General features: G+C 41.5%; 2 protein-coding genes across 3 annotated transcripts; both read left to right on the top strand.

Moving 5' to 3' along the window:
- The first annotated feature begins 85 nt into the window (after positions 1-85).
- accs (1-aminocyclopropane-1-carboxylate synthase homolog (Arabidopsis)(non-functional)) lies at positions 86-8,407 on the top strand. Its single transcript, XM_067589354.1, has 16 exons — positions 86-521; positions 703-1,364; positions 1,465-2,210; positions 2,316-2,375; positions 2,508-2,578; positions 2,708-2,777; positions 3,784-3,850; positions 4,297-4,394; positions 4,610-4,687; positions 4,874-4,974; positions 5,446-5,535; positions 5,643-5,688; positions 5,826-5,967; positions 6,733-6,875; positions 6,987-7,140; positions 7,421-8,407. Exons 2-16 carry the CDS (start codon positions 725-727, stop codon positions 7,837-7,839), a joined length of 2,925 nt encoding a protein of 974 aa, XP_067445455.1. The 5' UTR covers positions 86-521; positions 703-724; the 3' UTR covers positions 7,840-8,407.
- A 327-nt stretch (positions 8,408-8,734) lies between these two features.
- On the top strand, positions 8,735-12,492 carry si:ch211-256a21.4 (uncharacterized). 2 transcript variants are annotated; one of them, XM_067589349.1, is made up of 4 exons: positions 8,736-9,236; positions 9,401-9,605; positions 10,732-10,923; positions 11,338-12,491. In XM_067589349.1, the coding sequence occupies exons 2-4, from the start codon at positions 9,413-9,415 to the stop codon at positions 11,649-11,651; spliced, it is 699 nt and encodes a 232-aa protein (XP_067445450.1). In that variant the 5' UTR covers positions 8,736-9,236; positions 9,401-9,412; the 3' UTR covers positions 11,652-12,491. The 2 variants fall into 2 exon arrangements, with proteins under 2 accessions (XP_067445451.1, XP_067445450.1); XM_067589350.1 differs by having other exon boundaries at positions 8,735-9,605; positions 11,338-12,492.
- Positions 12,493-15,538: the final 3,046 nt, after the last annotated feature.

Raw genomic sequence — 15,538 nt, 5'->3', positions numbered from 1 at the left:
CTGTGTTAAAAACACGCATCCTTGTTGTCTGGATAACTGATTTCCACCGCTGTATGAGACCGCCATCTTCTGGGCCTCTGTTGACCTTACACACACGGACAAAACCACACCGTATCGGTAGAGGGGGCCATAACACAGAGCTCTCAGTCTGACTCTGACTCGCATGGTTGTGTCTACCCCGTTTACAGCCTGGCATAAGTGAAATCCAGCCCGCTTTCAGCAGTTTCCCCGTTAACACGGACCAAAGTTATCCCGGAATAAGGACAGCACGCATGTGCCGTCAACCCGGATGTAGATATTTTCACGCGTCCAACGTTATTCCCCATTTCACCAAGTTGTGATAGATTTGCTGTTACGAATGAAAATGATCTTTTAGCACCGGCTGGACAAAGCTTTTGCCATTCCAAACCGGTCCAAAACGGGTTAACCAAGCCGTGAAATGAGTCGACCTGTGTGGATGTCACATCTGAGTGACACATCCACAACAATCTGTTTCCGAAGAGCTGCCCTTAAGATTTACGGTGAGAGGAGAACATGAGTGGGTAAAACAGCGTACATATAATTTCTGTTGTCATGAACTATGGACATTAAGAATACATGTGATCACTTTAACCCGAAATCAGTGTTTCTCGTTGTGTCTGAAGTTGTGATGACAAAGGTAGGCTGCGCATGTTTCAATGATCCCCTCATCCTGTGTTGCAGAATACATCCTGTAACTTAGAGGATGGACTTTCGCGGCAGGAGGCATGAGCGAGGCAGCAACTGGACCGACCCGGAGATAGTGGAGCTGCTCCAGCTGTGGTCCGATGAGTCGGTCCAGATCGAACTAGAGAGCTCATTGCGCAACCAGCGTGTGTTTGACCGCATAGCCCAGATCCTGCGGGAAAAGGGCATCTACCGTACAGGTGACCAATGCAGGGAGAAGATCAAGAAGATGAAGCTGGAGTACCGCCGCATAAAAGACAACCACAAAATGAGGTCTTGGAAGTTTTATGATGTGATGGACAGGGTGTTGGCGAACCGACCGGCTATCACCTACTCTTCCCTGGGCGGAGCTGTCATAGCTCAACAGGTCTTTCAGAGCCCGGGTGGGACTGATGCATATCTGCAAGGGGTTTCAGCAGGTTCCTTTGGTCCAGCTTCTACAGGGGGGTTTCTGTTTGGTCAGCCTCCTAAAACTGGAGATCCACTGGATATAAAATGTGAAGATGTTGAGGAGAGCATGCTGAACTCAGGTGTTGCACCTCCGGAGATGTACTATGGATCTGGGGATGACCAGGAAACTGATGGGCAGTCTCTACTGGGACCAGAGGACACGCTGGGTCAAGGAGAGAGCTCAACAAATGCAAGGATCTCCCCCTCAGGTTGTTTATCCAAATTATAAGTGCATTTATCATTATTATTGTGACTAGTTGATGTTAGATCGTTGCAAAGGCTTGTGTCATATCTTTCTCATGTCCCCAGGTTTCACTGACCTGAACATTGCTGGCTCTGCCACCCAGTCTGGTGGTGGTCCTGTGCCACATGACACCTCTGAGCTACCCACTAAGGAAGGTTCTCACCCCCCAGCCGCTGTAAGACAGAGGAAGCGTCGCCGGGCTGCCAAAACAGCATGGAGCCACATAGGCAGTCAGGGGCGCCTGGATAAAGCTCTGACCAGCTTCCTCACCTGGCAGCAGTCTGCTGAAGAGCGCCTCCTCTCCCTGGAGGAGGCGCGGCTGGACAGGGAGCTGCAGGCCGAGGAGCGGAGGGAGCAGCGGGAGGAGAGGAGGGCGGAACTGGAGCGCCAGCATGAGCTACGTCTGTTCAGCATGCTCACAGGGGCATTGGTCAGACAGAGTAGTCCGACCACTGCAACAACAACACCGACTGACCCCACCGTCTCACCCCCAGCTCATCTGTCAGCTTCACTGATGGCCACAGCTGCCCCCTCTGTCTCTGCCTCGTCATCTTTATCTCAGCCACCTTCAGAGGCACCCACCACACAGGCTGTTTCCACTGAGGACACAACAGAGTCAGCACTGCCCACATCTGTCAAGGCCTCCAAAATGTCTGAGAGCATTTTGACAAATCTGAGAGGCGCAGAAGCCCCTGGCCGTAGCGTGTACCTGTCCAACCGTGGTAACACTATCCGACAGCATCAAGGCATTCTCCAGGAGGGCTATGCCCAGTATGGAGCGGACAGATATCACGACACAGACAACCCTAATGTGAGTGTGTCATTTAAATACCAGTCACAACAGTTTGGCAGCTCTAATGTGTTAAAAAAATGACACTAAGATTTGTTTATAAGATCCTTTTTTTCTCACCTCTAGGGTGTAATAAACATGGGCACCAGTGAGAACAAATTATGCTATGATCTTCTTCATAAACGGGTAAGATTAACTGTGTAGTCACATATGGATAATAATGATGTAATGCTGTATAATATGTGTTTACTCCTGTACATTATTTTAAATAACTTAACCTGCATTCGCAAACGAATCCATTTCCCCTTTCTGTCACAGTTGACCCAGCCTGACATGCTACATATTGACCCATCCCTGCTGCAGTATTCAGACTGGAGGGGACACGCATTGTAAGAGATAAAAATCGACATTTGTCTTCATTTTTCATGTGAAGCACATTTGTCATGTGGCTCATATTAAAAATTTAACAAAGTAAACATTAACCCTCTTTACAACCTTTCCATCTTGCTCTCTTACAGCCTGAGAGAAGAGGTTGCAAAGTTCCTGACTCATTACTGTTGTTCTCCAAACCCTCTTAAAGCTGACAATGTGAGTGAAGATTGTTGCTTTTAATGCCTGAGTGCAACATCAGTAGTATGATCAGCTTGTGTAAGGAAAAAAGCTACAGTCACTTGAATATATTACAATAAAAAGAGAGTTTGCAGGAAGCATACAAGTAGCAGATATGGAAAATGTAACACTATATAGTTACTCTCTCTGTATACATAGTAAACATAATTCAGCTGTAATCGTGCTTTAATGGAGTTTAATGGATTTACATTTTGTGAGACTACAGTATTTATTTTTCCTCAGTACAATATGTCAGAGGGATTAGATTTCAGATCATTATTTTTTGTTTATGATTAAGATTTTATATGCACAGCATACAAAGGTAAAAAGATGAATTTCTAAGAGAATAAAGTGATGAATAGTATTACAACAGTATTATCTGCAACATCCCAATGACTGCATTAATAATTTAGTTCTTCAGAATAACAACGTCTGCTTTTGACATCAAATTAAACATCACTTCTAATTTTTTGCTTTGAAGTAAAACTTGACTGAAGGACTTAAATTAATTAACTTTAATAAGGTTTTGTTACACTGTGGTCTTGCTACTTTTTTAGGGAAACTATTTATATACCTTTTCCACCACAGACAAATATAAAAGTGATGATTTTTTTTTGTGTTTGTGTAACTAGACGACCTGGATCTCTGAGATTTGTGTGAAGAAGGTCCCATGTTTGTGTGATTGATAGCGATGTCCAGTAAATTGTGTAATTACTGACTGTATCATACCCATTCATTCTCAAAAAAATGAAGGCAGTGTATTAAGCTAATTTACTTGATTAACTCAATTATGATTACAGAGATACCAAATTCTACAATTTAACTATCATTGCGTTTTTAATGTAACCGACTTAATTTGCAAATGTAATGAAAGGCTGTTTTAGCAGGTGGATGAATTCGTGCATACAGTATTTATCAGGCCTCCCTCTGTGCCTTAATTGGCTCTTTCATAACTCAGTGGATGTGTATTTGTGTGTTTGTTCAGGTTGTGGTGATGAATGGCTGCGGTTCCCTTTTCTCATGTATCGCTGCAGTAATTTGTGACCCTAAAGGTAGGTTCACAAATGCACTGATATACACAATCAATACTTTCATATATTTACTGTATGAATACAAATGTGTACAATGATATGAAAAAGCTGGCCATGTTGTTTTTGTTTTGCCTGTTTTATATTAAAGAAAGATTATCATTATATAAAATACAACAGAGAATAGAAGCGATGTAGCATAATAATTTAAACAAAACACTCCATACCTTCCTTAATTAATTTAGTGGTATGTCATTAATTTGTGTTAAGATGCTTTACAAGATTAGATTTGCAAGTTTTACTCGGGGGTGAATTTGCTTCAAAATTAGCAATGAAAATTACCACTAACACCCTAAATAATGGATTATATGCTCTCAACAAGAAATCATTCATAATTGACGATTTGCAAGGAGAATATGTTCACACTTACATTGTGTATTTAAATGTTTCATATGTTTTTCATTTTGTAGATGCCATTCTCATTCCTACTCCTTTCTATGGTGTTATCACTGAGGACCTGCATTTGTATAGTGATGTCAAATTGTTTCATGTTCCTCTTGACTGTGAGGTAGGAATACAGAGCCTGATTTACTTGCAGTAAATGCCCACATGTGCTTGTGTATGTGTCTGTTCAGTATGTACATACTATTGCGCCTTACTGATTGTTTACATTCAGTATAACTCATATTTTTATGGACATCATTTTAATCTTATGTAGTAGGTTGTATGTTTCAGCTGTTTGGTGTTGAAGTAGTTTTCCTTTTTCCTCTTTTTTATTTATAGGCCAGTGACAAAGACAGTCGACCCTTCCATCTCACTGTGGCCAAACTAGAGGAAGGTCTGAAAAGAGCAAAGCAGGAGGTAATTCATGAATGCATTTTTAACACTTGCCCTCAATGAATCCTAAAAGAAACACTGAAGTTTTATGTTTAGATAAAGGCCTCGGATGCTGTTTTCCTGAGATTTGTTTCGCAGCTTTCTCTTTAAAGACTGTGAACATACAGTATATCACTTCCTACTTATTTAGAAACTGTTTGTCTCTTTTAGGGGTCGATCATTCGAGCTGTTATCCTGATGAACCCCCACAATCCCCTTGCTGAGATCTACACCCCAAAGGAAATGATTGCCTTCTTGGAGTTTGCCAAAAGGTAGGTTTGCCCCACTACTATCTCATGCTGTGGCCTAAAACTGTAATCCTCCCAGTCTGCAGTCCTTTGGCTCCTTAAAGCACATTGCCAAGCCGTTGCATACAGTTCCTGGTGTGAGCTCTCTTATTTTACGGCCGAGAGCTCTGTTCTGTGTGTGGAATATCAAACGCTCTTGAAGGAGTTTTATCACCTCTCTCAACCATCAGCATATTGTCAAGTGCAGCCATGTGCCAAGGAGTCTCCTGCATTATCTATTGTTTTCTAAATGATCTTGCCAGAGCAATTCCCTCCATAGACCCTCGCAGGCACTGAGCTGCTGTAACCATAAACCACAGTGCTTTTACACTGACATAGGACGTTGAAGGAACCATTTTACATTCATGTCGCGTTTTCTTTGTTATAAGCAATCATTAACAGTATAAAACATTATTAATGCTGTACTGTAAATGTTTCTATTGTTTCCTGCTTTAGAAATGAGCTCCACGCCATTGTAGATGAAGTCTACATGCTGACAGTATTTGATGAAGCTGTCACATTTCACAGTGTCCTCAGTATAGACAGGTACTGCGTGAACCCGACCTCTGCATGATTACTCTATCAGACCCTTAATCATAACAATTGCAGCTGAAGACAGCCTCTTAACTGCTAATGATGTGCCCTTATTTCAGTTTGCCCGACCCACAGAGGACACATGTAATGTGGGGGATGAGCAAGGTACGTACTGTACTGTACTGTGTGAGAGTGTGAGACTTTTTATATCAGTGCTGATAGTACAGTAAAATCTCAGCTTTTCTTCAGTAGGTGTTTGCTTTCACTGTCCTCTCTTGTTTACTTCATCTTGTCCTCTCTAGGACTTTGCAATGGCAGGAATCAGAATAGGCACTTTGTATACTGAGAACAGAGACCTTGTGGAGGCTTTGGCCCAGCTGGGCTCATTCCATGGTATCTCTGGAACCACACAGCACCAGGTAGCACAGCTCCTTCAGGACAGAGGTATGGATCCAGGCTTCATATGTGCTTTTGCAAACACACTAATGTAGTCGTGTCAGATTTACCCTCAACACAACTTGCCAAATGGGAAAATAATCCTTACAACAGCTGTCTTTTGGTAAAGAAGCGCCAATATTCGCTCAAAAACAACCAGCTGTATTTGCACAAAGTGAGCAGTTTCTGCATGTTTGACTTTATATTCATGAATGCAGATTATTTTGGAATGCAGGCTTTCCCTAATTCACACATGCGCTTCCTAGTGCTTTGCTACAGAGATATATCACCCCCCTTTTTTGAGCTTGCACTAATTTGACAGGAGCACGGCATGGGGTTCTGCTGCATGGCACACTGCACAAAGACTAGACTCACTCAAGTCAGTGTCTAAACGCTTTGCTCACCCAGAGAATAAAGACAATCTCCCAGCTTTCGTTGTTAAAACTGGGTGAAAACAATTAGAGAGTTTAAATAAATAAATTGCAGAACCAATGAAGTCTTTTGGGCGACCCTTCATATTGGGACGGCGACATGCAGTTCACTATGGAGGAGAATGAGGAGAGAGCATCATTTCCGAGAAGGCATGTCCTTGACAAAATGTAAGGGGCGTAGGTTTGTTAGCAGCCGTTTGAACAACTACTTTGCATTTAGAAATTCCCAGATGATCGGTAAAGGTGTGGAGATCTCCGATTGTCTGGTATTGTGAGACTTCATAAAGAATTGTAACATTTCGTTTACACTTACCTATTGTCACTTCACACTCTCATGTTCCAGAGTGGATCAGCGAGGAATTTTTGCCTGAGAACCGACGCAGACTGAAAGCCGCTCACAGCTACATGACAGGAGAGCTACAGAATATGGGAATCCAGTACCTGGACAGGCCTGCTGCATTGTATGTCTGGGCTGACCTCAGGAAGGTAACAAGACTAAAATCAGGTTGAGATTGTTAGCACTGATCATTTCTTGAAAACAACGTGGGTGCATTCATGTAGCCTTTATGTGTCACTTCTGTCTCTCTGTTTTGGTAGTACCTCAGAGAGTCATCATTTGAGGAGGAGTTGTCTATGTGGAGGTGCTTTCTCAGACACAAGGTGGTGTTGAGCTGTGGTCAGGCCTTCTCCTGCTCCACACCCGGCTGGTTTCGCATCGTCTTCGCAGACAAACAGAACCACCTTCAACTTGGTGAGTCTTAAAGCATAATAAACAGTACATACTGTTTCTTTCACCGTATGAACTTTCTGTGTTCACTTGATTGTTTAGGTATTTTTCACATTTTTAATGTTTTTCTCGCCCATTCCCATTTTCTTCCTTAAACAAGACATTGATAAGATTGTATCTGTTATTTTGTTGACCATTCAGTGTTTTGTGTTATTCTAACTTGTTTCCTGCTTTGTATCTTAATCTAGGTATTGATTGGATAATAGTTACTGACTTCTTCTGTTAATATTTTGTGTTATTCCAGGCCTGAAACGAATTAGAGAGGCTTTGAAAGAAACTGAAGAAAAAAGTGCCAGCCGTGATTCACCCTCTATCAAAGAAGCCAGTGATGAGAGGAAAAAGTCAGTGAAAGAGGACAGTGCAGATTCAGACAATGCTGCGATTGTAAATTCAACATCATCACCCCAGAGCAAGTCATCAGACCAGCTGAAGGAGAAGGATAGCCCTGTTCCTGACACAGGCTCGCTGGCCGCTGACGAGTTTGTATTGCTGGACTGCCAAGCATCTAAGCCTGCAGAGAGCCTGGACTCTCTGATTGGTACTCTTAGACATCAAATCCGCTCCTCTGATTGGCTGGAGAAAAACACTCCAGAGCTGTCTGCCGGGGACGACCCAGAGATTCTTGATGTATTCAAGGCCCTGCTGCAAAGAGCCAGAAAGTAAGCTTAGGATAAACAGGCATGAATGTAGCTGCCAAATTTTCGGAAGGCAGAGCTTAAGCATCCTTCTTGCTCCCTTTGTTCACGGTGAAAAGCTCGACACAAACACCTGACACAAGGTCAAATCTGACGCCTATTTTTGAAAGAGTGAAGAAGAAAACATAAGCCGAGAGCAGGCTAAAGATGAAAGAAAAGTAACGCAAGCAACAACAGGATGGTAGAACAGACCGCTGTGAGAGTACTTTCCATCTGCTTCTCGAGGCCTTACTTTTAAGCTGCTAAGAGAGACGGCCTTGCTTTTTTTTTTTTTTTTTTTTATAATCCAGAGTCAAAAGATGTTTATTTACTGAAGTAAATGCCAAATGTAAATCAACCAAAATCAGTCACATTCTCTTCTCAAACATTTGAAGTCTGTTGATCTGAATCTTATTTTAGTCATATGCACTTTATTTTATCAGAATGTATGTTACTTTCTGTGAAATTAATGATCTGTGAATAAAAGAATGAAATGTTATCTCTATATTTGACCATAATCCGTCATTTTAAATAAACTTTAATGCGTCAGTGATGAATATGTTGATCTTTCTCTTCCTTCTTTTACATGTAGGTTAATTTTACGCATTTACGTGTTTGACACCTACTGTATCTAATTTTGTACAAAATGTGTTGTCTTGTACTTAAAGGTCGTGAGGGCATTTCAGTAGGACTGTTTTTTTGAAATATGCTTTTGGGTGGGCTGTGGGCGCATTTCCGTTGCAACAAAGGAAAGCGAAGGGGGTGGTAGTTATGTGACGAAGAGGAGAGATCGTCAGCCACATCACACTGTACCCCACTGTGAGAAAGAGAGAGTGGGATTTCCTTAGCTATTATGTCATGCATAATGACCCGCTGACACCCACCACACAGTTTCTGTACTTGGTAATAAACAAATGTCTGAGTGGTATATTGATGACACAAAGAATCTCTCAATTCTCAAGAGGTTTAAAACTTTTTTAACTTCCTTTAAATGTAAATTTATTCTTTATTCCTCGTTGCTCCATATCAGCCACACAAACTTCTGCTTCCTCAAACATTGCACGGCTGTTGTTGGAACTTTCACTTTCTTTACAGTGCGACTTGGTGGGCCACAAATAGAGAGTTCACGGGGAAATCTAAGGGCTTTCTGGGGGAGTTTCCATTGCAGTGGAGGTGGAGTAAGTTACAGGCTTGATCTGTGAGAGAGCTGTGAGCAAGTCATTATGTGTCAGGGTGTTGAATGTTATAGTACAGTAGTGTTTGTACAGTAGTAAACACTTAGAGTTCTTGTAACTTAAACTTGGCTTTACCTCAACACAGACTTTAATCACAGTATAACTTAACAGCTTTGTTCCTGACAGCTTTTTTCTTTCATCGACAACAAAGGTAAGACGACACTTTCATCATGATTTCACATTATTACAGCTGATTTATATAAAACAAACAAGGTTAGTTTTGAGACACATTTACCTGCTGTTACCCTACTTCACTGCACTCTAATTACACACCGTTTGACTCCTCTACTCTGTTTTTTTTCCTGCATCTCTCAGGGTTGTACAAACATGAAATTGCTGGAGTTAGGGGACTCCATCAGTCGCTTCAGATTTGCTCAGTCCTGTGTGGGGCTGGCTGGTTGCCTCTGTGTGTGCTATGCAGTCTGGACACCATTCTGGCTGAAGGACAAGGGACTCTGGACAGAGTGGAATAACACTAAAAGTGACCAGACAAATCGCAAAGACAGCAATGTCTTCAATGGTAAGCAACAAGCCGCGTTCACCTCTTAACACATCTTTCACACATCAGTCAGCATATCAAATTTTTCATCTATCTAAAAGCTGTCTCTTTGGTTTATGTTAAAAGTTTGAATGAAATATTATTATTATATTAAACAGGAAGGGTTGACACAACATGTATTTGTTGTGTTGATAAGACACTGGTTCTGCCATAAGGAGGCTTTTTTTAAACACATTTGAATCTCTAGAGGGATTCAGCATTATGAGGAAGTTTTAAAAAACACTGGGTTCCAGAAGAGCCTTTTAGAAGTAGTAAACAAGTATGAGCTTGCTCGTGTACCAGAGGTGCATTCTTTGTATCTGTTGAAGCTCCCACAGACGACTGAAGGCAGATGTGCTGAAATCTTGGTCAGCTTATTCTAACACATTATTTTTCTGTTCTACAAACACGTATTTCAAAATGAGTTTAAAGTAGTGTGTCATTAGCTACAGTAAATGGAAACCACTGAAAAACTACATGAACTCTTGATTTTACTTGTCTGGTTTCAGTTGTTGGCAGACTAATATCGCATGGGTTTTCATGGCATTTGGAATGTGTTATTCCTCCCCTTGGGACATGTTTTAAGACATCTAAGAATAATATTCTTGAAATAATAATATTGTATGTATATTTCCTCCCCAAAACAAGCTCAATTTAAAGTAAAATAAGAATTTAAAATGTAAATATTATTTTAAAAAATACCTATTTTAAATACGTTCATCCTCTCAATTTTTTGTTTTAAAGTTCAATTGCTAGACACAAGATGTCTGCCATTTCACTGAGAAGTCCGTTCTCAGTGAATATGCCCTGGAGATTTCAACTTTCACCATCACACTTGTGTGAGTTGCTTACTGGAACATGATTAGCTCCAAACTAGTTGTTATGTCACAAAATCCCACTCGTACCAACATGTCTTAAACTGAGATTCAAGATGAGTGCAGAGAAACTTTCCCCTCTCAGCAGATGAATGTGAAAACAGCTTTCTGGTGTCAAACTCTTACACGCATCATTGTGCACAGTGAAGCTCAAACATCCAAGAGAACACATTTTTCAGTGGCAGTTTACAGAAAATCTAATTTATGTCTGTATATGTGTCTTTCTCATCCAGCTCTGGAAGCAGAGAGAGTATTTGGGGTTCTGTCTTTCCTGATGGCTATGAGCACTGGCACTCTGTCTCTGGTGTTTGCCCTCTGCTGGACATCTGAGACAGTGCGCTCCTACTCCAACACTCGCTCTCTGCTCATGGCAGGACAGGCTCTTTACCCCACCACCCTGCTGCTCCTCACCATGGTCTCTACAGGTAACAGCCCCACACTTCTCAAAATATGTGTGACACTTGTTTGCCTGGGCCACACACCCTTTCTTGTTTTTCACTTTATTAATACTGTTGTTGTTTTTGTAAGTTTTGAAATAATGCATACATTTAAAGTAAAGTAGTAAAAATAGACTCATTTCCCATTAACCTCCAAATAGCCTTCTTGTTGGTGTAGTTCATGTCAAATCTGCACCTACAGAAATTCTTTTATGTACTACTCATTTACATACCCTGCAGGGTATCAGTTTTTTAGTCTTTTTAGTTTCCTTGGAATTACAGTTCATTATCATACAAAATCTTTTCTAAAGCTCCAGGCATGTAATAATTGACCTTAATGACTTTATTCTTTTCCTGGCAATGGCACTTGATTTGACTTGTTTTTTTCTCCCCTATCTACAGGTTTCTTCTTCCTCCTCAGCTGGTCTCTTTTCACCTATCAGCACAAGGAAGAAATCCACCAGGACTTCTCCAGCCTGGGCTCCTCGTATTGGCTGGGGGCTTTAGGCTGGGTCCTGCTGTTGGTTGTGGAGATGATAGTCTTTATAGCAGAACAACTAGTCGTGCCAGACATCCTACCAGACTTAGAGAAGGCTGTGGAGAAGTGGCGGGATGAATCACAACTAAAGTCCGCTAATCGCTCCTTCAGCGACAGTTATCACCCTGGTTACAGCACAAGCAACATAGCTCCAAAGAGGTATATGTCATCACCTTGAATGGAGTGCAGAAATGAGGATGTGACAGAGAAAATGAGTGTGAATGTGTTAAGTTACACATTAACAAACTCAAAGGAAGCAGCAATTCCTCGCTGCTTTATAGATCTATAAACCAGACTGTTATTGATTGACTTTCTTTTGAGTTAAGTGTTGCCTGGAGGAATTAAGATTCTCTGAATCCTGTAAATCTGTGGGACTGAGAGGGAGTCATTCTCCAGTTTGTTTTCAGTGTGACCTGAAATAAAATAAAAAAAACACTAAGGACCAAAAATACTGGCTGGGAAAATGGGCAACAAATGTAAGTTGTATGTTGGTATATTTGGGTTTGTAAAGTTTGCAAAGTTGTGTTCAGGAGTCCAGGTTCGCTTCTGGGCCAGGAACACATCCAGGTGTGGAGTGCTTTCAGTCAAGTCAACTAGAACCTATAGCTGATTGTTTCAATAGGTGCTGTGATGTACTTTATGAATGTTAAAATACTGCCATGTGTGATTTTAAGCAGTAATTCTCAGGTAAAAATATGTGTCAGTGAATGTTTTATTCTAAATGTGCGGGAAAGTAAGCTATAATGGCTCTAATATATGATATACTGTATAGTGACATCATAAATCATGTGAAATGGCAAATACACATCAGTATCCAGTGTCACTCTGTTAAAGGTTAGGTATTAGAGTATTCCTGTATATGCTGATGATGAATAAAGAGAAACATATTGCACAAATACCTGTGACCATTCCCCTTATTTACTTTTCAAGAATCCCTTATTTGATTATCAATTAGCATTTACATTGTTATCAGAATGTATTCCATGTATGTTCAACAAACCATAGTCAGGCTGTGGCATGTCAGCTCTCCAGACTCCTGTGTAAGATCCAGACTGAAACAACCTTCCATGGCTAAATAAATAAAAGTTTAAAAAGTTTTCACCCTTGACAATTTGTCTGTCTGAAAGGCAAACAAGTAAGAACAAGAGCAGGTGTATTGAGGGCTGAGCATGACGGTTCACTGCTTGGACAGTTGTCCTACATCAGCCCACCAGGAGTTGAATGTACATTGAAGCAGAGTTTTTGCCAGTCACTCCTACATCTGTCTCTTTTATGAAAACACTTACCTCATGCATTTCCAGCGTACACCACCCAGCTCTGCAGAGCATTTGGACCAGACAACAGACTGCCTCCAAAGTTATTTACTTTTCTCACACACATTCCCAGGAGGAGAGCAAGCGCTCTCATACTGGACTGCTTATGTTTATGTTCTCAACCTGCCAAAGTGGGGGAGAATTAAGTGGCTCTGGCTCTGTTAATTGGGCGTTAATCAGGTGTTGCTCTAATTAAAAGGCAGTTCCGCCCTGTTGGGCCCTGGTAATGAGTTTGTTATTAAATCCACAGAGGATTTTTGTCTCTTTTTCAATTTACCAACAGGGTAGTGCTTAATTGCTGTGTAAATGAGGGGAATGTCCTTGAAGGTCGTCTTGCATCAGCACGCAATCCATGGACAGAATTGTTCTGAAGAGCTTCCCTGCTTAAACCTCAAATCCATTCAATTCATTGTTTGTTGACCTCTTGTGTGTCTCTTTTCAGTTTGTGTTATTTGAGTTCTGCGCTGCTCATTTCTAAAAGAGACCTCTTCAAACCTCATTTACTAAATTGAGAGAGCAGGTAACCCGCGTTCTCTTGTAGATAAAGGTACTTTTAAAATGGATTCCTTTTCATCTAAAGTTGCTTTTATTCCCCCTGGTAGGTGCTGTCCGGGCCCTTGAACACATGCAGCCTTTTATAGCTGCCAGTGTCTCATAAACAAACCCTCACAAGCTGCTCTTTCACCTTCCTGAGAGAAACATACCAGAGGCTGAGAATGCCTTCAGAAAAAGTCAGGTCGAATCAATGTGGAGATAGAGAGAAAGAGATAGTGAGACGTTTAGGCACAAAGGGAGAAATGACAGATGAATGGTAGAAGATGTTACACAGAGATAGACAGGTGCCCTGATAGACACAGAGAGATTGTGGATGCTGATTGTTGAAGGGCATTTGCTACAGAGACATCAATCAGAAGATGGTACCAAGATTGAGCAGGCCGCCGGCACTTCCTGCCCGCAGCCGGCAGCATGTGTAGAACACAACCTGGGCTAAACCGCTGCTCTTCATATCAATTAGAGACTAATTATACAGCCATGTCCTACTAATGCTGCACCACTGCTAAGCCATCCCCGAGTATAAAATCGGAGTATGAGTATGTTTTTCTGTGCTCCTATGTGTCTGTGGTTGTGTTCATTGAGATAAATAAATAAACTCGGCGGCTGCCAAGGCGAAGCATTCTTAATCTGATTTTCAGAGCTGTAAATTTGTATTTTGGAGGGAAAGAGAGAGAAAGAGAGCAAGTGCAAAGGAGAGAGAAGAGAAAAAAACCTGTTGTTTTCTGCTTTACCTTTTGGTGGTGCTAGTGTAACATCTATTCTGTTTGTCTCTTGCAATCAAATCTGGTGAAATGAGGGAGACACTGCTCTCATTTGATGAGTGATAAAATCACACACACACACAAAAAATGTATGCATGTGTCTGTGTTCGTGTGTTAGATTTGTATTTGTGAGGTAGACACTGTATGATTAATATTCTCAAGCATATTTCAGACGATTTTGAGCCAGAATGTGCCGGACTACTTAATAAGTCAAGTTTTATTTGGCTCGATGTGGGAGCATGATGAATTATGAAATAAAGTGAGAACTCCATGCTTTTTGCAGTTTTATTTCTCTGTGGTTTACATAATTCAGTCTGAACATTTGTAACTTTCCTGACAGGTTAATGCTGTCGCGTTCAAAGTGAAGACACTGAGGAAATGCGCAGAAAGACAAGACAGCAGGGGAGTAACAGACATAAAGATGAGAGGAGGAGAGAACAGAGAACAAAGAGAGGATTTGAGATGTCACAAAATAGCTTCATGCTGTCCCTGAATTCCTTACTGCATTGTGTGGTGTCATGTTTTGATGAACTTTGTACCTCTCTCTCTCTTCCTCGCCACCTCTCATGACTGGCTCTCTGTAGCCCTGAAAGTTCTGATGTAGTCAAAATCAGTGCTTGACCACTGGGGTTTTTGTGCTCTCCACTGCATTGTCATCAGTATAAGTGGACACTCTCTGAAAATGGAAAAGTCAGGAAATTTGATGTCTGCAGTCCTACAATCTTAGAAAAAGCAAGCAAAGGGAGGGAGAAAGAGAGAGTGAGTGCATGATGATGTGGGGAGAGTACACCTTGTGTCCTTCAGTCGTTTTTCTAGCAGGGACCCAGTTCATCTTGCCTGTAGAATCTTCAATGAGCCATTGCTCTTTGTGACTGACATCCCACACAGACCACCCTGCTGATTACATTTGTTCAGCAGAGCTGAGTGCAAAGGAGGCAGACAGAAAGGGGAGAGACAGAGCTTGCATCAGGGAAAAGACCTTCTTGATTACCCTGCACTTACATTTATCCATTCGATTTGAGAGTGCAGGTGTCTTTGCATTGTCAAGCTCTCTCTGCTGTCTCGGGTACTAATATTGTTTTTGTGTCTTTAAGTTTAGACTTGTGAATCCCTGTGTGCATACCATATCTGCCCGCTGCTACCCTTGCTCATAAGTGGTGTCGTCTCGGACATCTCAGTCCAGACAATGAAGCTGTAGTTCCATTCTCGTCACTCTATTCATCCCTGGCCAACTGTAGCCGCTCCCTTCTCTTATCTCTGTGTGACCAAGGAAATTAAATTACAAATATAATCACTTGGCGCCAGTTTCTTTAACAGTGTGCCTCTGCTTTGCATATAGAGTGTGCTTGCTTTGGAGACACGTTGTGTGAAGTTACTTATTGGCCTATTTATGATAATGGGCTCTGCTCCAGTAGTGGAGTCACACACACCTTTTC

This window comes from Thunnus thynnus, chromosome 5 (genome assembly GCF_963924715.1).
Source record: "Thunnus thynnus chromosome 5, fThuThy2.1, whole genome shotgun sequence".
NCBI lineage: Eukaryota > Metazoa > Chordata > Actinopteri > Scombriformes > Scombridae > Thunnus > Thunnus thynnus.
This window is presented reverse-complemented; position numbering and strand designations above follow the sequence as displayed.